Genomic DNA, 24172 nt, shown 5'->3' on the forward strand with positions numbered 1-24172 from the left:
ATGGGACTGATTCTCGATGTAACTGTTTCAAATAAATTCGTTACAATAAGCTTTGCTGCCATAATTTCAACTTCAAACTTTACGAACTGTTTGTAAATATATTAAATATGAATTAATGTTATAGATTTCCTGCAATACCTTTTGAAATAAAAACGGCAATAGCTCTAGCATTGGTTGTGATATTTTTTCATATACTCGATAGACAAATCGAGTTTACGGCTAGAACGGATTATTTATGGAAAGCGAAGCTGAAGGTGGAACAAGACGAAGTCGAAACCATGCGCGGAATAAACAAGGTATAATTTTATAACTAAATTTTTTTCACTCCACTTCCGGTATAGTCAGATTTTATAGAATGTGAATATTTCAATAAAATCGAGCTTCAATATTGAATTTTTAAATTTTTAAAGCTAAAATGCTAAATAATCACACTGTATATTTATTTTTTTTTGCAGATTCTTTTGGAGAATATTCTTCCGGCGCACGTGGCTGAACATTTCTTAAATACAAGAATAACAGAAGACCTCTACCACGAAAGGTATTCCTGTGTTGCCGTCATGTTCGCTTCCATTCCTAATTACAAGGAATTTTACGACGAAAGTGATGTAAATAAACAGGGCCTGGAGTGTTTGAGACTACTCAATGAAATTATTTGCGAATTTGACAAGGTAAATATTTTATAAAAGACGTATTCTACTCTTAGTTGTCCTTTTTTTAGCTACTTTTAAAACCAAAGTTTAGTTGTATAGAAAAAATTAAAACAATCGGTAGTACTTACATGTTGGCGTCGGGTTTAAGGCCTGGTAAAGAAGAAACTAGTAAAGTAAGTTCATTTTATTTTTGTTATTTCTTGTATAATAATATATATAAAATATTTATTAAAGAAAAATCCATTAAATTTTTTGAAATTTCGAAGATTTTATGAGTATCTTTATAAATTTTCATTACGCCTATTTTCTTACAGAGAAAATATTATTTATTTCGTATCAAAACTAAAAAACATGACAACGTCGCAATCGTTCTAACAACGAACACGCCTTAATTGTAAAAGATCAATACGGAGAACGTATTAAAATCAATTTTAACGATCAGTTTCTCTCCTTTTCTAGTTATCAAATTATACGATGTGTTGTCTCCCTCAGTTCTCCTAGTAAAACAGATTGTCATTTCATTTTCCACTCGCGTTTGTTGATTTTAAATTCAATTCCGTTGAAATTGATAGTAAAGTTGTATATGTATTTATATTAACAATTACTCGCAACTGTTTATCATGGTGTTGTGCCGCGAGAGAAAAAGTTCTTTCCCGCCAAGAATTGTTTTTAGGAAAGATTTCACTTAGGTAATATATATCATTTAGTAAATCCTTATTCACATAGACTTACAAAGAAATATATAAAATAGATGTTTGATTTATTTCAAATTCAGTAATTTTATATCGAAATGTTTCCGAAATGAATACATTTGAAGAGAATTCATATCGAACAAATAACAATAAATATAAAAACAAATTTAATTGACATCAATCTAAAGCTTCGACAGTCGATTTGAAAAGAAAAACTTCTCTTATTACTTACTCTTCACTATATTATTGCTTAAACTAGTAAAATATTGAAATATATTTCTTGTTTTTATGCTTTCTCCAGGACTTTTTCAAGGTAATAATCATATAAAATCAATTTGAAAACAGAAACGACTATATAAATTCCAATACTCTAACTCAAAATGTGACATTCAGATTGTTTTTACTCATTTATCGTTATGATGGCGTTATTAATAAATTGATTTTTAAATTGCGTTTTAATTTGAGTTATTATTTAAATAAGGGCTTCAATTTACTTGTAATCAAAAGTTACGTTAGAAATTTTATTTCTCTCAGTGAGTCTTTCTCTATCTGTTTTTGAATAAAACTAATTATTCGTCTCTGCTCCTATACCAATCGTTTTTTCTCCAAACATCTGTCTCATTATTTCTGTATTCTGGTTTCATCTATCTTTATTATGATTATTGTCGAAAACTAACCTAACTGTGTTTGTGACAACTATCTGTGCTTAATCATATTTGCACGTGTTTTATTAATGTTAATGTAGAAGTAGTCTCTAGATAGAGAAAGTTGTGTTTATATTGAAAATAATTGATAAGAAATGAAAAAAAATCATCATCGTATCAAAAATTGTAAAGATGACGAACTGAATAAGCTCGTTCCTCTGCCATTTGCTGTATTTTCTCAATCAATTCCTTACAAACAAATCCTCTAAATCTTGTAAAGTATCCATATTAAATATTTAATTATTTATAAGACGAATATTTTCAAAAATGAATATATAGGTATAATAAACAAAAAAAAAAACACTTTTGATGTATAATATTTTAGGTTAAGTTTCTACTACTCTTTAATTGACTGTTGTGACTGCCTTATAACTTATCTGGTAAATAATTTATTAAAAGGTGAAGAAACCGAATTTTTGGTTTTTCGGTAAATAATACTAATTAGGAAGTGAAGAAACATGGCCTTAACCAACTTATATAATAATAATTATTATTATCCATTACTTATATAATTAACTATTACTAACCGGTTACGGTTACTTATCTATTTCGTTCCGTTCACTGACTGATTTTTTACTACAAACTAAATCAAGCCGATAAACAAACTCGTATATATAATAAAAACGATTTTCTCAAAAATTATAGAAATTATATGGAAAAATTTTTTGCTTTTTAGGAGGCTAGTAGAAAGGAAGAACACATTATAACAGCACTAGTAGAATTCGCAATATTGCTGATGACTAGTTTAGAACAAATAAACAGAGATGCATTCCAAAGATTTAAATTGAGGATCGGTAAGTGAAGATCTAATTATGTAGGCATATGAAAAAAAATTGTCTTTTTTAAGGCCTAAATCACGGACCTGTAATAGCGGGAGTGGTCGGAGCGCAAAAACCCCAATACGATATTTGGGGTAATACTGTCAACGTAGCGTCCAGGATGGATTCTTGTGGACTGTTAGGTAGAAACTACCGCTACTACTCGAAACTAATTTTTATTAATTTAAATATTATTAGGTAAAATACAAACGACCGATGTCACTGCTGAAGTTCTTATGAATGCTGGTTACCAATGCGATTGTAGAGGCCCGACGTACGTTAAAGGAAAAGGTACTTTGACAACTTATTTTGTCAAAACACCGTTTGATGATAAGGATCATTGAAGATAATATGTGATATAATGCAAATTAAATGACACTTAATTTATAATTTACAATTTTTTGTCAATATTCAACTCAAATCCTTTTCCTCCGATGTTTACCTTCTATGATATTTTGGAAAGAAAATTTTTGTTTTAAGAAGAGATTTTTTGATATGTTTTAGATGTACCTGACTGACTTTTTAGATGTTATACTCATATTTATGGCATAAACTTAACTAGGAAAAATAATAGTGGTTAAGTTACATTTTTGTGAAAAATATATTCCAGTTGTTCCCTGGGTATTAATTTTATTTTTAGCTTAAAAAACTGCCTATTCTAAAACCGATATGCAAAATCACATTTTTCAGTATATGAAGTGACTAGAAGACACAGAATTTGAAGTAAATGTCACAAATTAGAGGAATGACATTTTTTTATACTCATGATATTATTAAATATTCAACCTTCCATCGAGCGCATTCAATCTGTGAGATTAGTAGAATTTGTTTTGGTCTACCAATAGTCCGGTCAAATTAAACCTAAAAGTAAGAGTGAAGCTACATAAATTCCAACCAATCTAAAAAACAGTAAAATTGTTTAAAATGTGATTAAAAGTAAAATTTGAAAATTCCCCATTATTCTCGTATAGAAAAAATTTTATTCAAGGTCAAATTTGAAAAAAATAGTTTTTCGCAATTTACAGCAAAACGGTAAGTTTTATAATAAGAATACCACAGACAAAAATTGTAGATCATAAAATTATCTACAAAAAACGTTCCAATACTTTTTTTCCTACGAGCCACCGTTTCTGAGATATGATTCAAAAAGTTGTAATCTTCAAAATATACATGAGTAGGCCACGTATATACATCTCTAGAGTTGTAATAAATGTTACAATCTTTTCCTGAAACTATTTTTACAACAAACCAAACAGAAAAAAATAAATTGTTTCTTCATGCCTCAAAGAAACAGAAAATATAAGTAATCATTGTTTCATATATCAATTTATTATTCATAGAATTAAATAGCATTGGATCAATTTTTCCTATTGATAAAAATTAACTTTAAATTCAATATAAAATTTAATGAGTGAAATTTCAAATTTTAATCATGAGAGTAGATACTCTAGGCTGGTTCTGGAACAGATGTGACATTCATGGAATACATTGTAGTATCCTTATCGTCACGTCTAACCCAGACTATAACGATAACATCAAAGTATCGAAATACGGGGTGTGTTAAAAAAAGGGTGGTAAGTATCGAAAGTATTTGTTGATAATGGTCCGGCACCGAACAAGTGACATTAGGGCACTGGCATAAACTTTGTTAATGATGGCTAGATACGTAGCGAATAACAACATTATGTAGATAAGAAGATATGAAGTGCGGGAAACATTTTGATACTTCAATGTTGCCGTTAAACCCTGTCATTATTAACAAAACATGTACACTACGTCGGGCGTTACCACCTTAGAAAACACATACGTCACGTCGGCCATTATCGCCTTACCCCACTTTTTAACACACCCCGTATTTAAATTTTGCCATTATCCCCTCACCTCACTTTTTCAAGTTTTTGTTAACGTCCCTCATATATCGATACTTTGATGTTTTCGTTATCGTCTGCGGTTAGACGTGACTATAAGGATACTTCGACGTACCCCGTGAATGTCACTTCCGTTCCAAAACCATCCTAGATCATCCCTCATATTCTAAATATTAAATTAGATCAATTTAAATATAAGAAGTAATGGGTTACTATAAAAATATATTTTAAAATACAAATCAGAGCTTGATTAAAAGGTATTTTTTCATCAGGGTTCATTAAATGATAATCAATTTAATTTTCTCTATTTAATTTTTATTGTGGAATAAAAATTTTTAAATATCACGCTTCCCATTAAAACAAAAAAATTATCTATGGGACAAGAATGACTTTCAGATTTGTCCCTATTTTAGCAATTATCTTCTGCTTTTGATAATTTAATTATTAAATTTGCTAAAACATGCAAGAAGTGTTTATTTGATTTCAATTGTTTTCCTAAATGGCTCCTAGGAGCATTTACTCAAAGTAGAAGATGATATATTATTTAATATCAGTGCTTCTGTTTTTTTTTTGGAAAAAATTGAGTTTCTCTATAGTTAGGTTGAAGTCCCCCTTTACAAAATTTGATATAGGACCCACCTACCTCAAGCTACACCCCTAAAAGTTCCATACAAAAATTGTTTGTTATATAATTAACAAGATTCCTTTGTATATTTTCTCTTGTAGGTGTTAGGAGAAACAAAAAAAGCCTAAATATTTTTAAAAGTTGTATTAACTTTTGTGTAATAGAGATAATAAAAATGTATTGAGCTGCTTTAATAGTAACATAGGCATTGGAACACCAAAAAATATGTTTTAGTTGAAAATTATATAAATGTATTATAAATTTTATAAATAATGAATGTACTTAAATATATTTATTTACCTTGTATATCTATTGTACATTTAAAAAGGTTAGTTACGTAATTTTGTGTAAATCCTTGACAATCTCAATTTTGGCAAGTGAATTCGTTCTTGAAATGATCAAATAAATTATTTTAGAAACAATTTGTGTGTTTATTTCCTTCACTATAACTAAAAACCACCAAATAAAGGATAATTTCGAGAGTACTTGTAATTACAAACTACACTAGGGACGTGAGGTTATGTTTTTGACGTACAGCGCGTAAAGAGTAGAAAGCTGGTTAATTTCGATCTGAAGAGCGCGTTCAAGCGCGAGCGTTGTGTGTGTTATTACAATTTCTTAACAAGTTCAACTATTTTTGACATTTAAGAGCGTATACAGCTCGTCATGCTCGTATCCAATGTGAGTACCTCTTAACAGAAAGAAATTGAAATAATCTTTTATTCTATGGTGTGAAGTAGGGTCTTCTTTTTTGTGATATTTGATTCTAAGACTATTCGATTTGCAAGTTACGCTATTCATAAGTTTGCTCTACACCCACAGAATATACACTTAGGGCATGCTCTGTTTCTACACCTATGGTCAAGATTTACAATCCTTATTTATTAAAATTTTACAATCGAAACGAGACGTCACAGCTTGTTATGGTTCACTTTCAAAGAAAAGTTTGTGAGTTATTAAAAAACTGTTAAATTAGTTCACTGTTGTATAAGATGGTAATATGTTTTGGGTCAAGAATTATTTTTTTTCCAAAAGTTATCAAAGAAAATAGGAAAAAAACACAAATCACTAAACATATATACTATCGTCAATGCAATTAAAACTTTGTTTGGAAAGTGATCACTGACTCTTGTACTTGCTTTTTACATAAAAAAAATTTGTGAGATAAGTCAAAACTATCAGTTATTGAAATCAGGGTTTATCGACAACAGTTGGTTAAATTATGAGAAAGTCAAGTTTTAAGAGTGGCTTAACTGGTTGCCTGTCCCGTATATGTGAACTCTTATATTGCTATGATATGATATAGTGACTGCATGTGAAGGCGTGGCCCATGAAGTGAGACAGCAAATGACTACTTCTATCTCGTTCTTCTTATTTCAAGCGTCGTGCGCAAGTGTTGCGTCTATAATGGCAAGTGGATAAGGGTAAGACATAGAGAGAGAGAGAGATTCGTTGTGAAAAATTAGGAAGGAAGGTTTTTTTTTTGGAAATTTGATATGATTTGCTTAGGCCCTGATATAGGAATTTTTTCCTCTGCAGGGCTGGGTGGGGTAAGACATCTTTCATAGCATGAAATATAATTATTGTAATGATTTTTGTTTCCGCATGATCCATTCACGATCATGCGCACTAGACTCAACGTGTAATAAGTGAGACAGACGCATATATATCTGCACGTAATGGTTAAGTTACAATCCCTATTCCGAGTAGCGGATAGTTTATATATACCATAGAAAAGCAATTTAAGGACTGACGTCTCAATTTTATATTTTGTGGATCATATTCGGTTTCCGGTCGGTGTAAACTTTTTTGTTTCCGGCCTGTGTAAACTCTTTGGATAATCTTTACTGGTTTATTATGTACGTTCTAACATAAAGCCCATTGAATGCGAGCTTGTAACGTCCAAAGTTCTGACAAGCTTTTGAACTGTATTTTAACTGTATTTCGGAATGGCTTTACTGGGTCAGATAGATCACCTATCAGCCGAATGCGCAGAGATTTTTACCAGGTACAGAACATCGAGTTTACCTTCGGTGAAAATTTCAAAACCTTCGATTTTCATTACTTTTTCGTGATATTTATTCAGTTTCATCATGATAATAACTGTTATTGAACAGTTATTAATTGTTTACCAACTCGAACGCATTTTGCAGTTAAATATGATTATAATAATGATCTGGATTACTTTCCGATTATTCAGATCATGATTGAGTGAATTCGATCATAGTATCCGAAAAGCCATATTATTCTTATACATGTATATGATTTTTGTTTTGTATATTTTAAAATAAACAAATGATAAATCGATCAGTAATCCAACAGAAAACTGAAATCAGTTTCGGAGATCTAGAATTTCATGCGGTAACGAACCTTATTTATTCAAATTAAAGAAAATAAGATTCAGTTCTATTTCGCGCTAAAAATTGACATTTGGAGGTTATATATAAACAAAACTAAAGTGAACAATTAATATGCCAGAAAACAAAGGTGCCCAAGAAATGTTAGAGAGAGCGACTGTTAAATATGAAAATACTTCAAATAAATTCTCCGAACATCCAGAGGATTTTAACCGACAATATTGTAGCATATACTTAGCCCGTCTTCGGGATATGGAAAAGCTCATTCGTGAACGTATTAAAAATGAATGGGGTAGTCAATACGCTGTTATTAAACTTCACAAATTAGCTGAAGAGAACAAGGATAAATGTATAGTTATAGGAACTATTTTCAAAGATCAGAAATTGAAACCTTCGATATTAAAAGAATTATCAGAAGCCAATCAACTTGTAGCAGAAGTTGGTCCTATTCTTGATAACGATTTAAGTGATGATTCTGATAAACTATTCATAGAAGATGAAGTTCAGAGATATCAAATAGAAGGTAATCAATGCCTATTAGTTAAATTAGATTGAAAATTAAATTTTCTAGGTGTTCCAATAAAAGAAGTAGTCACTGGTATAACAATTGCTCTCTTAGGTACTGATGCAGGAAATGGAAAATTCAAAGCAGAAGATTACGTATTTCCTGGTTACAGGGAACAAATAGAAAGACCACTCTTTATAGAAGATACTTATGTTGTGTTTTTAAGCGGACTAGATTTAATTAGCTATGAAAAAATAATTTGCAACTTAGGTTTATTTACGTTTTGGTTAACTGGAATGTTGGGGGATACAGAATCTGTTTCAAAAGTTGTTAGAGTGATTATTGCCGGTAATAGTATAAGAGTAACGGGTGAAAAAAGGAAACCTACCATCTCATTAATTAGTAGGGTACCAGAATCAACTGAAACTATTGAGGCTGTTAACTCGTTTGATAATTTTTTGTCTCAACTTTGTGCATTAGTAGAGGTAAGAAATTTTCAATTTATCAGTGATAAATATCTGACTATTTCAAGGTTTAGCATTATAGGTTAATTTTTCTTAAAACAGACAGAGCTTAATTTTCCCATTTCAAAGAATTGTCTACAACAAGCCTTAAGAATTTTACGGATTCAATGATTGTGTTATTTAGTACAAAAGGCCTCAACGTTTCTTTATATGACAACTTTAGTTTTAGAAACGTTGAAACAGAAGATTAGAATCACAGCATGATTTAAGGGTGATTAGGTCACTAGATATGGTCCTATGAAGTGCCATGATATCAGGGTTGTTTCGCTGCCGATATCTAGATAAGCAATGTCTTATTAAATAGAAAAAATGAAATAGGGTCTAGTACTGAGCCTTGAGGCACTCCACAGTCTATTGGCTTGCAAGAAGACATCTTGTATTATTTCCTGCAATAAATGGAGATTGGAGACTTTTAATGTGCAATGTTATTATGAAATCTGTTTGATAATATAAGACAAAAAGTGTTATACAAGCATTATGCAATGTATTTTGTCGTAGGTTGATGTAATGCCTGGAGAACATGATCCTTCGAATCAAATTTTACCCCAAAAACAGATGCATCCTTGCATGTTTCCTAACTCGAGAATGTACAAATCCCTAAATTTAGTGCCAAATCCTTATTCCTGTTCTCTAGAAAATTTGAATATATTAGGAAGTTCAGGACAACCAGTACAACATATAATCTGGTATTCGGAAAATAATTCTCCAATCAAAGCTTTAGAAAAATGTTTAGAATGGGGACATTTGGCACCGACAGCTCCAGATACTCTTGGATGTTATCCTTATTACAAAAACGATCCTTTTATCATTGAGAAATGTCCGCACGTGTTTTTTGCTGGGAATCAAGATGAATTTGCTACTGAAATGGTCACAGGTAAAGGAAAAATTTCGTATGAAAGGAAGAGTTTTTTTAATTGTTTGTTTATTTTCAGGAGATCAAGGACAAAAAGTTAGGTTAATAAGCATTCCAAAGTTTTGTTATACTTTTCAAGCGGTATTACTCAATTTAAAGAATCTTGATTGTGTTTCCATGGTTTTTGATAAGAGTTAATATATATATTTAATAAAATAACTTTTGATCGAAGAGGTTTTTATTTCAACCAGTAAAAAAATTCTACAGAATTCAAAAACTTTTTCTGAAAAACAAAAACTAATATATTGAAAGAATATACTATTCCAATTTTAGAATTTTAATATTGTGTGAAGATCCCATTTCCAATTTTTCTAAATTTCAATGGCCGTCGCCTATTTCGAGCACTGAAATAAACAAAAAAATAGGTAATGAATATTTAACGAAAATAATTTCACAATCACCAAAGATTTTTTTGATACAATTTTTAAATGCATTCTGGGAGATGGTTTTAAAATACTTTTTATTTTTGGGAATACCTAAATGGTGCTAAATCTGCTGAGAAGAATGTGAATATGAGAAAGTTATCAATCTATTTTTCAGGTCTCTTTCTTCACAGATGGTTTCTCAAAACTGATATCCCTCTCGAATAGTTAATTGTCTACTTTAATAAATAAGTTTAGCAACTTCACATATATTTTACACTTTAAATCACATATAACCCCTGTAAACAGTCTAAGTTATTACATTAGCAGCCCTACAAGTCAAAATAGATTTAAATTTATAATTTTTGCTATAAACATTCATTATCATATATTTTTTATATTTTGTCCAAATAGCTCTTATTTAATTAATGTATTTATAAAATTTAAAATAATTTTGGTCAAAATAATGAAAATGAAGATACTTTTTTATCACTAAAATTACAGTAAATAATCTATTCATCATAAAAAGCCATCAGATATTAAAAATTTTTCACTAGTATATGAGGTACTTTGAAAAATACGAATAATGTTTAAAAGTAAAGTAACTTATAAGAAAAATTGATAAATTCAAGTTTCCCAACTTCGGTGTTGCAGTAATTTTTTCAAAAATTATTTGCATTACTTCAAATTATTCTTTACAATCAAAATAAAAAATTGATTATTTACCTTATACTTTTAATAAATGTAACAGTCTGTGTGAATGTATTGGGATCAGTAGTTTCCAAATAAACATCGAAACATGAACATAGTTGAGCTATTTGAACAGATAATACAGAAGAATCGTGAGGTTCTTCCCAATCAGCATTCAATTTTCTTTCGATATCCTGAAAACAAACATAAATTTCACTGCATAAGTAGAATAGGATCTGTTGTAGCACCTAGCACTAGAATCTCATCGGAAGGTGAATATACAATGGCTACCAAAAAAAGAAAATCATTAAAATCTTTCTTAAAGAACTATAGATAAAGAAAAATCCACTAAATGAGAATAAAAGATGATGAAATCTGGAGAATGGACCCGGAGGAGTATTTACATAGCACTAATTGTTTGAGTCTATTACGAATAAACTGTAATGGGTTAATTCTAAACAGAATAAGAATATCTAGTACTAAATGAGAACCAAATCTGGGAAATGGACTCAGTTTTTTTTGTAAAATTTGTAAAATACAAAATTTCATAATCATTTGAACCCATTCGATTCAGTTTTTTTTATTTTTCCAAATCCTTATGTGATTTTAACAAAATTGGAAATAAATTTGACGATAGACATAACAAGCTGATTGGCATATTACAAACTAACACCAAAAAATTTGTAAAGACTTGTGTAACTTATAATTTATCAGACAATTAGTTAATTAAATAAATTAAAAAACTTACCCTTATATCGTCGTTGTTTTCTGAATGTTGTTTACCATTATAATTAACACATATGGAAATTATTGGCGAAGTAATTGGATAATTACTTTTTATAACAATATATGCGTCCAAGGTGGCTAAAATAATATTAAATATTTTATTAGTTTGATAATTATAGTAGGTAGTTTCACCGAAATAATGAAAGAGGTTAATTGGGGTGTCAATCGATAGATGTTTGTAAACTGAAAACAATATCATCAGTCAACAGCAAGGTGAAAGTTGGAAAGTTGCTGAACACACTGTTTACACTATGATGTAATTGTGAATAGTGGTGTAAATAGTGTGTTCAGTATCCTTTATAGTCTAACAAGTATAGTGTAATTGTGAGTGATGGTTAGTGTGTTCAGCATCCTTTATAGTCTAACAAGTATTTTGAAATATATTAATACGAATTGAGAGACAACCCGTATATATTTATTAAATAAACCTAGAACTGCGAAACATTTTTAAAGTCTGGCAGTGTTGTATTTTGATTTTTTCATACTTCATGTACACTATTTACAATTTATAAGGCATTAGGCTACAATATAATTTTCAAAAATCGATTTTTATTTAAAATAAAAAGATTTTGAAGGGATAAAACCTCCAGGTACTTGGTTTTTGCCATTGTAGATAAAAAGTATTGCAAAATTACTCATATTTTTCTACTGTTCTTAATTTTAAACGCATTTATCTCTATACTTGTTAGAACACGGTTACTCCCTACATGAAATTGAATTTTCGATTAATAAAAGTAGTTCAAATGTCACTTCACTGCATAAATATTTATATTTATATAGACTAAAAACAGTCTAAACGTCAATTTTTATTTGTCTTTCTAAAATTATTAAAAAAAACTAATTTTACAACAGAAGAGACCTAAAATCAAGAACATTTACAAGCAGAAACATATCAAAAGGTATGAAAAATAAGAAATTTACTTCATTTTTTAGATTAGCTGAACTCTGAACACAATTTTCAACCGATTAACTTGGAAAATACAATATCTTGGGAATCAAATAATATTTTCTTTTTATATTGCATATTTTATTTATTATTAACAAATATGTGGCCATTTTTAGCAAGTTTCTATTTAAAAGTGCACCATTTGGACAAAAATGAATAAATCGCAAAAATTCTACGCACTTTTATAGAAGTTTTAATGGATAATGAAAAAAATTAATTGGCTCATTAATTGTTTCAGAAAAATGATTGTAAGCAGTCACTGATATGTACAATAAAATCACGTTTCTGTTAACTCGATTTGTTTTGTAGTATTTTAGAAAAAAAAGCCTTTTTTCTTTAGTCTCTAAGATGGCCTGAAGCCCTAATACAAATTTATTTCTTACCATTTAATCTGGTGAGTTGCAAGCAGTAAATCAGATCTGAAGGTGTTACAAATTCTTCTTCGATATATAATTTAGTAAATTCCAATTGGCAATATTTTTGGTAAGTTATCGATGTCCACTTAGAGATAGAACAAGCGTGAGTAATAGGACAATTCACTAAATTGGGCAATTTAATCAACATGCTATTTTCTAAAATAAAAACCAAAAACATTAAGAAATAGTTTGACGAAAATCCAGAGTAGAAATGTACAAAAAAACTTTATTTTTTCAATTTGAAATTTTCTTCTTTAATTTGGCTAAGAAAATTTTATCATGGGATTGACTTATCATAATTTTATGAAGACAATCACTTCCTGAAATTTTGTCGCTTGAATATAGTAACACTTTGTATATAAAAACCTATCACTTTGGATATTTTCAATTAATTTTGGCAAATACTACACTGATAAGACAAAAAAATGTACGCGGAAGAGAGACTCCAAGTATACTAACAGAGCTTTAGAAGAAGGTGATCCACAATGATAGTTTAAACTAGAGAAAGCTAATAAGGGACATAAAAGTAATAACATGAAAATATTAGGGCCTGTGAAATTATATGAATATAGAAGGTCAGTGAATAAAAGGCTAAACGAAATAATGAAAAGGTAAGTTGCAGTGGAATTTATAAAATCCTAGAGGCTGGAATAGTATGGACACTTAGAGAAACTGCAGCCGGAAGACATGAAAGAAACGTTATACACAAAGCGATGAAAGTTATAAAAAGAAAACGAAGAGAAGCAAAAAAGTTGATGAATATCAGTTGTTACTTGACTAAGACTTGAATAGGAAATGATAAAAAATGGAATAAATGAAATTCAAGTGATGGGATGCCGTTTGTATTGATTTGTAATGAAACTATTCAAAGTAATTAGATAAGTGGTATACCATACAGATGTTAAAGCGTAGTTGATTGAACACATTGAAAAAATCAATGAGTCAGTAACATGGTGTGCCTGAATTAATTCAGTGAAAATTGCTAAATGAGTAAATAAATAATAATACAATGCTATGGGTAATTTATTGCTGCATGTTCTCTTTATATAGGTGTGAAAAATATGGGAAGAAATCGAATTTTCAAATCAATTTTATAAAAATCCAAACAAATAAAAAAATTTCGAACAAAATGTTGGATCAAACAATATATTAACCCATCAGAACCAATTAGATACTTTTATAGAAATAATAAGTTTGATAATTCCAAAAACTATTGAATTATACAAACCTAGTTGTTGTAGTTGTGTAGCCAATTGGTACCTCGATTCCAATCTTTTAAACATCAATTTCATCACACTCTGTACATTAATACTACCGATTTCATCAGAATCCATCTACAACAAATGAATAGCACAATTTAATAATATAGTCTAGAAATTAATATTAAAATAACTAACCTGTTTGCTAATAAAATCTCTTCCACAGATTTTTTGTGCCCAATGGTAAGCGTAACCTATATCCGGCACTAACGATTGGAAAGATGTAATTCCCACTTTTTTAATTTGAAATTTGTTCATGGGATTCGGACTTTCCAATCCATCGTCTCCTTCTATTAATTCCCGTAAAATATTTTCACCTATGAGAACATCTCTTGCTGAATTACCTTAAAAAAAGATTATAAAAATTGATAAATACAAAATTTATTAAAATACCTGTTATCTTAGGAGATACATCTGTATCGGACATAACCGTTACAATTCTTAATATAGTTTGATATGAAAAGGTAACAGTGAGAGATGGACCATCAGTTAGTTTCGCTACTATCTGAATCTTAAGGGGATGACATTCTAAAAGCTTCCTCTTTTTTTCTTCCATTGGATCCACTTGTTGCACAGATTTTCTATGTCGTCTTTTTCTAACTTCTACAATTTCCTGTATTCCAAAAATTTAAATTTAATTTAGCGAACTACAAATTATTATTTTTATTAAAGAAAATTAGAAAAAACTATGAATTACAAGAGCTCTCTTAACTTTACCAAATAGAGAAAAACTAACTAAATGTCTTTTTGGAGGATTAAGCAAAATGATTGTAAAAAAACTTATTTTATATTAATAACAAGTACGGCTGAATAAAAACCTGTTAGTATGTAATTGATGAAATTATTGACCAAGCCACAGTAGTCTACAATTGTGTTCTGTGTACTAATCTAGCTTTAATTCATATAAATTTTTTTATTATTATACCTCTGCTTCTGCTGCATCTTGTTCAATTTCTGTGGTGTCGGAGTCATCATCATGTACATGCCCTTCTGCCATTTTGGACTCTTTCCATTGAATAGCTTCATCTTGATCTCCAATAATTTCAACGTCTAAATTAAGATCATAGACGTTTTTATAAGATACAACATTAACATAAAAAATGTACAATGGATCTGGTAGTAAATATGCCAATTTGTGTTCTACTCTCATTTCAGTTAAAGAAATGTCCAAATGTTCTTGTAAGGGTTTTGTGGAGTTTATAACATTCATAAGAAGGGGTCTCAGAGCATTCAGTTTATCTTTTCTCGCAATAAGATCTGGAAAAAGAGATTTTAATTTTCATGTGATTTGTGTTAAATCAATTATCAATTTTTTTTACCTTCGCTCAATTTTTTCTGTTCTTCAACTAAAGATTTGCACAATTGTGCTAAGTTTTTGCGTTGAGTTAGCTCCCATTCCAATCTAGCTAAACGTAAGTTGTGTTTTTGTTCTCGATCATTAGCATCATACTAAAAAAAATAATTGGTTGGAGAAAAATATATTTGATCAAAACTTTTCTTACTGATAAAAATTTCTTCGTCAAAGATTCTGGAGCTTCTTTCATAAAGTCTTCAAATGAAACAAGTTCTATATCCTCATCCTTAGATCTAAAAGAAATTTAATATACAATTTAACATCATCACATAATAATCTTTTCACATACTTGAATGCTAAACACTTGTTAGTTTCTGTAACAAGATGATGAAGTTCATAAACCAAGTTCTGATAATTCAGTTTGATACTATCACATTTTTGTTTTTCAGCAGAAAGTGTCTCTTTTCCATGTACATGTCTAAGTTTATCAGTTCTGTTAAGTTTTTTAATAAAGCTCATATTGATGAAAATTTCAGTTTGCAATTCTTTTAAAACACTTGAATTCGGCTAAAATATGATGTTCAAGTTTATATTATATTTAAATAAATGTATTATGTACTTACATCTACTTGCTTTATTTCAAATACTTTCGCTAGAATTTTACGTATATCTTGACATAATCCAAAATAAATACTAGCATCAATGGAGCCCTGACTATTCAGAGCTTCTTTTTCTTCAAAATCGATAACTTTCTAAAAGAATTCAAAAATCTTTCTTCATAAACTAATGCATAGAATATAGGGAATAAATGGATAAAATAATCGAAACTAATAATAGGGAACAGAAATTTTACCTTGTATATATCAGTATCGGATTCTGCTTCAGTGTTAGCTGTTTTTCGTTTTTTCTTAATGTTGGAACTCGTTTCTTTCACCATTTTAAAATATTACACGTAAGTAATATCTATAAATTTAACCAATCAACGTTATTCTTGATAAACCTTCTTATTGATATAAAAATATTTAATATAATTTAACACATTCAAAAAACATCGGATATTTTAGGTTAGTTATATCAGATGACAATATTGAATCGAATAGGTACTTCAATATAATTGATGATTTTAACGAACGACAATTGATCAGTTTATTGTTGGATGAAAGAAAAATATTTGCCGATTTTATAATTACAACAAAAATTAATTAAGCAATGTTTAATTATTAACTAAGCATATCCCATATATAAATTCACAAAAATAAAATGTGACTATCATAATTCACTTTTAAGTTCTATTTCATGCTGACGGTTTACGCTGTCTTGGAGCGTCTCTTGAGATCACGTGGTACAATTTTGACTTGAGCGTCATCTTAAATTAATGAAGCGTCAAAACTAAACATTTTTTAGCTATTTAAATCTACTATTCATCTTAAGATTGTAAACGTTCATAAATATTTAATAACTGATCATTTATATTTAATACACTTTACGTTTATAGGTAACAGACAGAGATAGTATATTTCAATGTTTTGAAGCTTGACCCTCATATTTAACGCTGCATCATTTCAGATGACGCTAAAGAAAAAATTGTACCACGTGACCTCATTTGACTCTATTAGCCAGCGTCGAGCGTTAACACGAAATTGCACCTTTATTTTGTTTATTGTATAAATCAGTTTTTTAATTTTTCCTGAATATGCCTTTTCTATTTTTACATTTATAAGGTCAAGTGCAGTTTTTTAACAAAATATAAATCTAAAGTAAAATGAAATTATTGTTTGTGTAGCCGGGAAAATTATATTATAAATGCTGGCATCGACTTTTAGTGTTTATCAAGCAATTGTACCATAATTTCTTGTGTTGATGGTTTTTCATTTCATGAGTAATTAATTACTGTGTAAAATATAGTTAATTCTTATCATAACTATTTAAAAATTTAGACATCTAGAATTGCCAGAATTTTAAAATTTCCGCTCTTATTTTATGTTGGTGGAATTGAATTTACGCCTTTCATTCACCCCACACAATCCAATTTTGTGACGTCACAAATTACAGCAAGAGTTTAGCCATCTTATGAACACAATTTAATCACTTTATAAAATGAATTTTACATGATAGAAACCATACCATTTATCATGTTCTTTGTTAACATTTTTTTATCCTGTGGAATAATCTCGTGTTATTTGTGACGTCAGAAGACGTGAACAAATTTGGTTAAGTAGACGGCCTTTGTGGAAGAGTCCTTGCATCTAGCCAGTTAACTCATCATTTTATTGGTGATAAATTACAATGCGACAACGATGTAAAACATCCTTAGAAATCATTCGTTTCAATACAGGAAATTATCGATTATTTCGCTAACAAAAAAACCGACTTTGGTGGAATTGATTAAAACACTTTTTATTATTGTTTATATATATATATATATATATATATATATATATATATATATATATATATATATATATATATATTTCGAGTTCTAAAAATATCTAGCGCATATTATTTTATAGTACTACTTAATCATAACACTTAAAAAGTGCATAAAAAATTCATATTCTGGATATACATCTTATAATCAATATAAATTCAATAATTCTACATTTTTTCAGATATTATCTATTATTTTTTTTAAATAAAAAGTAACAACAAAAAGTTCATAATAAAAACTATGATTAAATTCAACAACCAGCAGCTTTTTTGTATCTCTCGGAGACGTCTTTCCAATTGACAATATCAAAAATTGCATTTACGTAATCAGCTCTCACATTTTTATACTGCAAATAATAAGCATGTTCCCAAACATCAATACCTAGAAGTGGTACCAAACCAGTAGTAGCCTGAAGAGGATCTTGATTGGCACATGTTACAATTTGGATTGTTTCTGGAAAAAGAAAAATTAATTAAGAAAAGACACAATTTTATTCTTAGTCTTACTTGAAGTTGGATTATATCCCAACCAACCCCACCCGGAACCTTGAATAGCAGTAGTTTGAGCCGAAAGAAGTTTCTTCATATTTTCCATGCTTCCAAAAGCATTATTAATAGCAGTGGATAACTCAGGACTGGGATCAGTTTTGCAGGGACTCAAATTCTGCCAAAATATTGAGTGGTTTAAGTGACCACCGCCGTTGAACTTCAAAGCAGGAGCCAAGGATATTATGGTGCTAAAACAATGAATATTTCAAGTTGTAAATAAAAATATTGATAGAAATAAGTACCTGATGTCTCCTTTTTCTGTAGCAGATCGCAATTTGTCCTCAGCTGCATTCAAGTTGGTTACGTAAGTATTGTGATGTTTAGAATGATGCAGATTCATTATTTCTCTAGAAATTACTGGTTCAAGAGCGGCGTATTCATAAGGAAGTTCGGGAAGAGAATGTTTCATCCTACTCGCATTTCTGGAATTCATTATTTTTAATTAATACATAACAATTATGAATAGATTACATCTTACTGAGCCACAGTTTTTGCAGCTGTAGCGAGTTGCCTTAATGTAAGCATTATCAATTAATTTTAAAAAGTTATTTCTGATAACTAATCACGTTCTCTGACCGGTTCAACTATTCGACAGATCTTTTTTGTAAATATGACATTTTGTCACAGGACTAAAAATTAAATTGACTAGGAGGTAAATTAGTCACTTTTTGATGACACAATCGAACGCATGGGTGCGCAATGTTACAAACCCACGTTTCAAATTGTCGTTTTTTCCTTCTGTGCGTCGAGCACAGTTGCGTTTTTCCCTTGCCCCTCTAACATTAGACAAATGTTTTGTCAAACGTCAAAAATAAAAACTGAATAAAATTTTTCAATAATATGGCTCAAGCACAACTTCGAACTGCCGTAGCTTCAATGTCGGTATCGAACGCGCCAACTGAAATCGATGCATACGATGACGAGGAAATAGATCCTGATATAGCTGCTGAAATAATGGAAGACTGGGATAAAAATAAAGCTCTGGTTGAAGCACACAAAAAATCTAAACAGAGTATCTGCGAAACAGAAACAAGTATACTTATAATTTTATTTATATTTATTTCATTAATAGACTTATTTCATGAAAAAAACGATTATTATAAGGTTAAAAGTATTTTTATTTTTAATTCATTATTTGTCAATGCGGTTCTAAACATCTTTTTCAAATTTCAAACTAATATATTCTATATATTATTAGTATTGAAATATGAATTTGATTAAAATAAATTCAAATTTTGCACTTCTTTTTCATCAGCTGGTATTGTAGACCAAGACTCTTCCGCAAAAAAGGACGATTCACTTTCATTAACACCACACAATCGAATTTTGTGACGTCACAAAATATAACTATCGTGTAGCCATCCTACGAAAGCTTTAATGTTGGTGATAATGACAATAATCAAATCAAATTAAGCTCAGTTATTATTTCCTCAATCTTTCAAGCTGATATATTGATCAGCTTTAATTATTTCTGTTGAAGTTACTCATATTTTATATACATTATGAAGTGAGATCTACATGAAATAAATCGCATTATTTATTATTATGTTGTTTGTTTACATTTTACCATCATGTGACGATGTGAAGTGATATCATGTAATTTGTGACGTCAGAAGAGTTTGACAGATTTGGTCAAGTAGATCGTCCTATGTTTTGTGGATAAGTCCTTGATTGTAGATCACGGGAAGTTTGCAGTGTTGTCATGTTTACCAATTAGACAAATGTATACTTGATTACAGAATCAAGGCATGCAGTATTTTCTATTCAAATTTTAATTACTTAATTAAAAACTCTTTTTAGATCCTGCTCTTGTTCAAGTTGAAAAACTAATTTATCCTACCCTTCAAAATTTTCTCATAAAACTTCTGCATAAAGCAATTGAAAATGAATGTTGCTTCGTAAGTACTTATGATGTCGTACGTCTGGCACAATATTTTCGTTAACGTAGGGGAAATGTGATACAATACTTTGTATTGCTGATATTATTTTTTAGAAACCGAAAACTTCTTTCAATGGAATCGATTTCTTAAGCGAATGCCTATATAATTCTAATCCAAAATATCCTGGACGTAGCAATCCATGGAAGGGCGTGTTCGATTTGAATTGGGTCGTGGAGTACTTGCAAATTAAGTATGTATATCCATTTTTTATCATTCTTACAAGCGTTATATTGGAATTCGAATTGTAGTACTAGTTATAATTCAATAAACTAGATATCTTTATTAAAATGGCTGATATCGCAATACTTTTTCAAGTAAAGTGTGTCATAACCTCAAATTTTAGACCAAGGCCGTATTTTCCTTTATCTTGTTTAATGTCAAGGTCTACTGCTGTTAGATACATTCAAGCTCATTTGAGAGGATATTGGGTGAGAAGAAGAGCTGATCTTCAAGAAATTAGGTCATTTTGGAAGGTACACATCTAAATATTTGTTTTTATTGATGAAATACAAAACTTGTCTTGAGTTTAACTTTTTTTAAATTTTTATTCATAGATATAATAAATACTAGACTGCGCATTCGATGAAATTCTTGTTCCAATATCAGAATGAGATACAAAGAAAGTTATGATACAGTTATCTCTGTCCAATGTTTCAAGTGCTCCTTCTAATGTCTTGTGTCGTTAAGATAGAGAGAGTGGCATACGAGTGGACGAGAGAGGAAGAGCATCGGTTTACCTCTCTTTATCTTCCTCTACTCACCAATAGATGCAAAACTTGTTAATCTCCTCCATTCCCATTCCTGTCACTCAGAATAGAGTAGAGAGAAATAGAGAGTGGTGTACTGATGTTCTTTCTCCCTTTGCCAGCCGTTTGGGCCAACTTTAACAAGCTCCCATCATACTCCTTCCACTCTAATCCTCTATCTCATTTCACCAATCACCGTCCAATGGAACAAAGATAGCTATATCTTAAACCAAAAGTAAATTATTTCTAATGTTGGCTCAACTATTGAATATAGAAAGTATAGACTAGTATTAATTATTATGTCTACGTTTTATGAATAATTTTGGCTACTATATTAAAAAATTCAACATTATATTCACAAAGTTTTAATTGAAAAACAATTTTACCTTTAATCACGTCTCCCCATATTAGAAATTAATGCTAATAGTCTTTTTTTTATTTTATTAGAATATAAAGTTCAATAGAGATAGTGAGACTAATGATGCTTCTATGGTTGCAATGTCCGAATCCTCAAAGAAACCGTCACAAAGCAATGTTGATGAAAATGAAGCTAAATGAATGTTATTTTTAAATTATTAAAAGGATTTGTCGGTTAAACCGACAGTTTGAAATAATCTAAAATTATATTTCTATATATAAATAAAATTATTTATAATGCAAAATAAATGTTTAAATATTTTTGTTTCATTCCTACCACTGCACCATAGACAAACATGAAAGTCAATATATTTAATTCCGTGTCAAGAATAGTTCACCAATAGGATTGATCAATCCCATAAGACGTACATACGCCAATTCTTGAGCCAAGGTTAAGTGATGTTTACGTCACCTGCAGACCTCGACGGCTTGTTTACCATTTACGCTGTGCGGTATTGCTTGTGTTTTTGTTAATTCGAAAAGGTCGTACAAGTGATTGAAGAGTTGGAAATTCGTTTTTTACTTAGTTCTACGTTTTAAAAACTATTATTTGTGTGTATTATATATGTGGAGAATAGTGAACAAAGACAATATTATTGTTTAAGGCAAAATAATCTTGTGAGACTTTCAAGGGTAGGTAAAAATGTTTTGTTATATTAAAGCTGGATTTAAATAGCAAAATAAAAATTAAAATCCAAGTCAGTTACTGGCTGAAAGAAAACCAGCTGAGCAGAAATGACAATTTAATTGGCTTATTTAAATTTCTGTTCTTTATACACCACAATAAAAAATTAAAAAAATGGGCGAATCATAACAGCGTTTTTGGTCGGTTGGTTTGCATTTGTCCAGCAACTAATCTAGATTTTTATTTTACTTTTTTTTGCTAAATGAAACTTTGTTTGTTTGATTTTAGTGCATGTAGTATATGTCCAAAAATCAAAATGCCTGGTACACGTTGTGCTGTGTATGGTTGTGGTAATACCTATAAAACAAGGCAGCAAGAACATGAATATTTTATATTTCATCGGTTTCCCAAAGCTAAAGATCTTGTTTCCCAAACTATGAGAAAAGAATGGATATTACGATGCAAACGGGAAGATAAATTTAACCCTGATACTAGCTACATCTGCTCAGTTCATTTCACAGAAAAGGATTATGAAAGAGACTTACAGAATGAATTATTAGGTTGGTGAATTATTTAATTGTTTAGTGTAATAGTTTATAGCTTTCAAAGTCTATACTGTCCCAAAATGATTTTGGTAATGAAATTTAGTAACTCAATTTGTTCATAAATATATATAATATGTATATGTATTTTAGGTTTACCACTACGAAAAATATTGAAAAAAACCGCTGTTCCTACTTTGGGATTGTATTCAAAAAAATCAACAAGTGAAGCTTATAAATGGAACTTAAAATTAACTGAATAATTGGAAATTGGATTTTAAATTAATATTAATTCATAATAATGAATAAAACTTAAAAAAATAACTGTATTTTTGTTAAAATTGGCCTTTAAACTCATCAAATAGTCTAGCTCAACAAAGAGTTAAGACCGGTCGAGGTCTGCAGGTGACGTCACGTATGGCGATTTTTCGCACGCACATGGCAGACACATTCAGTTTATTGAGCAATCCTATTGGTGAACTATTCTTGATTCCGTGTAATTAGTATTATACTGCGTTCGGCTATGTACATCTGATAACTCTGGTCGTTCGGTATCGTTCGTCAATCCACTTTATTTCGACCCCACTGCTCAATTCCCGTTCGGCTATATAAATTTTTGAACACTCTAAGTAAGAGCTCTTTGTTTTGAATTTTGAAAAAGATTTGTTTTGACGTTTTAATGCTTATCAACTAAAAATTTTATTCGGCAGTTGTTTGTACTTATCTGTTTGATTTTGTGTGTATAAAATAAAATATCTTATTTGTAGCGTATAAAAACTGACTGTGTATATTCTTACCCCCTCCAGAGGTCACGATTGTTCTGGCCAGCTGATTTCAATTATTCTGGTTTAAGTTTTTTTTTGTTACTGTTCGGCAATAACTGTGATCAATCTATACAACCTGATCTTGTGATACAAATCATTTTCTGCTCGCTGCGGTCCACGAAAAGCATTACCGAGCACAACTTTAGTACTACAGAGCATGTGGTTTGTGATCACGGAGAGAGTGAGAGATTCGTTGGTTAATATTCACTTTTATTTTATTTCGTGTATTCCAGTTCGCTGGTAATTTGAATTTATTTTATCAAGTAATTAAAACTCTACAAAACCATAAATTGTGTCGGTGTGACAATGAGTTTGATTAGGTTAGAACATGAAAATTACATCAAATACCAATATATGACGATTTTATTTTTAAATGTTCACTTGGAAAACACAAGACTTTCTGTAAGTGTTATATTTTGTGGCGTTAATAAACTTCAACTTGTCATTTGTCATTATGTTTTTTAAAAAGTATTTAAATAACTGTTTACAGAAGTGCAAAAATGAGCAAATCTTAATATTAATATGTAAACCACTGTAAATGTATTTAATTAACCAACACAAGGTAAGAAAGTGTTTCTATTTTTCGAAAATATTTCCACGGCTGATATATTGAAACCAATAATAAAGTTTCAATTTAAAATATAAAGCAAATTATAGGGTAATATATGTTTATATTTATTTTATATCGTATTT

General features: G+C 29.8%; 6 protein-coding genes across 10 annotated transcripts in view; 4 read left to right on the forward strand and 2 right to left on the reverse strand.

Moving 5' to 3' along the window:
- LOC130453442 (adenylate cyclase type 2-like) overlaps positions 1–3254 on the forward strand; it is a 124941-nt gene extending 121687 nt beyond the window's left edge. For all 4 annotated transcript variants that reach the window (XM_056793195.1, XM_056793197.1, XM_056793196.1 and 1 more), the window contains 6 exons: positions 125–296; positions 456–668; positions 719–823; positions 2723–2840; positions 2894–3007; positions 3063–3254. In XM_056793195.1, coding sequence (XP_056649173.1) covers positions 125–296; positions 456–668; positions 719–823; positions 2723–2840; positions 2894–3007; positions 3063–3208 — 868 coding nt within the window. In that variant the 3' untranslated portion in view covers positions 3209–3254. The remainder of the gene's footprint in view (positions 1–124; positions 297–455; positions 669–718; positions 824–2722; positions 2841–2893; positions 3008–3062) is intronic.
- A 4301-nt stretch (positions 3255–7555) lies between these two features.
- LOC130440815 (DNA polymerase delta subunit 2) lies at positions 7556–9827 on the forward strand. Of its 2 annotated transcripts, none has more exons than XM_056774163.1 (4): positions 7556–8237; positions 8286–8704; positions 9242–9617; positions 9676–9827. In XM_056774163.1, exons 1-4 carry the CDS (start codon positions 7829–7831, stop codon positions 9792–9794), a joined length of 1323 nt encoding a protein of 440 aa, XP_056630141.1. In that variant the 5' UTR covers positions 7556–7828; the 3' UTR covers positions 9795–9827. The 2 variants fall into 2 exon arrangements, with proteins under 2 accessions (XP_056630141.1, XP_056630142.1); XM_056774164.1 differs by having other exon boundaries at positions 8301–8704.
- LOC130440814 (THO complex subunit 5 homolog) lies at positions 9801–16953 on the reverse strand. Its single transcript, XM_056774162.1, has 13 exons — positions 16263–16953; positions 16033–16161; positions 15759–15976; positions 15618–15702; positions 15435–15564; positions 15041–15372; positions 14509–14728; positions 14254–14459; positions 14085–14190; positions 12824–13012; positions 11457–11572; positions 10745–10902; positions 9801–10000 (listed from the first exon to the last, which is right to left on the reverse strand). The coding sequence occupies exons 1-13, from the start codon at positions 16344–16346 to the stop codon at positions 9934–9936; spliced, it is 2040 nt and encodes a 679-aa protein (XP_056630140.1). The 5' UTR covers positions 16347–16953; the 3' UTR covers positions 9801–9933.
- An 850-nt stretch (positions 16954–17803) lies between these two features.
- LOC130453226 (superoxide dismutase [Mn] 1, mitochondrial) lies at positions 17804–18998 on the reverse strand. Its single transcript, XM_056792851.1, has 4 exons — positions 18864–18998; positions 18628–18807; positions 18344–18573; positions 17804–18290 (listed from the first exon to the last, which is right to left on the reverse strand). The coding sequence occupies exons 1-4, from the start codon at positions 18908–18910 to the stop codon at positions 18088–18090; spliced, it is 660 nt and encodes a 219-aa protein (XP_056648829.1). The 5' UTR covers positions 18911–18998; the 3' UTR covers positions 17804–18087.
- A 227-nt stretch (positions 18999–19225) lies between these two features.
- On the forward strand, positions 19226–21719 carry LOC130453225 (IQ domain-containing protein K-like). The gene is made up of 5 exons (XM_056792850.1): positions 19226–19418; positions 20186–20283; positions 20379–20515; positions 20669–20798; positions 21519–21719. The coding sequence occupies exons 1-5, from the start codon at positions 19226–19228 to the stop codon at positions 21627–21629; spliced, it is 669 nt and encodes a 222-aa protein (XP_056648828.1). The 3' UTR covers positions 21630–21719.
- Positions 21720–21905: 186 nt separating this feature from the next.
- Positions 21906–22979, forward strand: LOC130453227 (THAP domain-containing protein 1-like). The gene is made up of 2 exons (XM_056792852.1): positions 21906–22673; positions 22809–22979. The coding sequence occupies exons 1-2, from the start codon at positions 22376–22378 to the stop codon at positions 22916–22918; spliced, it is 408 nt and encodes a 135-aa protein (XP_056648830.1). The 5' UTR covers positions 21906–22375; the 3' UTR covers positions 22919–22979.
- Positions 22980–24172: the final 1193 nt, after the last annotated feature.

Source organism: Diorhabda sublineata, chromosome 2 (assembly GCF_026230105.1).
Source record: "Diorhabda sublineata isolate icDioSubl1.1 chromosome 2, icDioSubl1.1, whole genome shotgun sequence".
NCBI lineage: Eukaryota > Metazoa > Arthropoda > Insecta > Coleoptera > Chrysomelidae > Diorhabda > Diorhabda sublineata.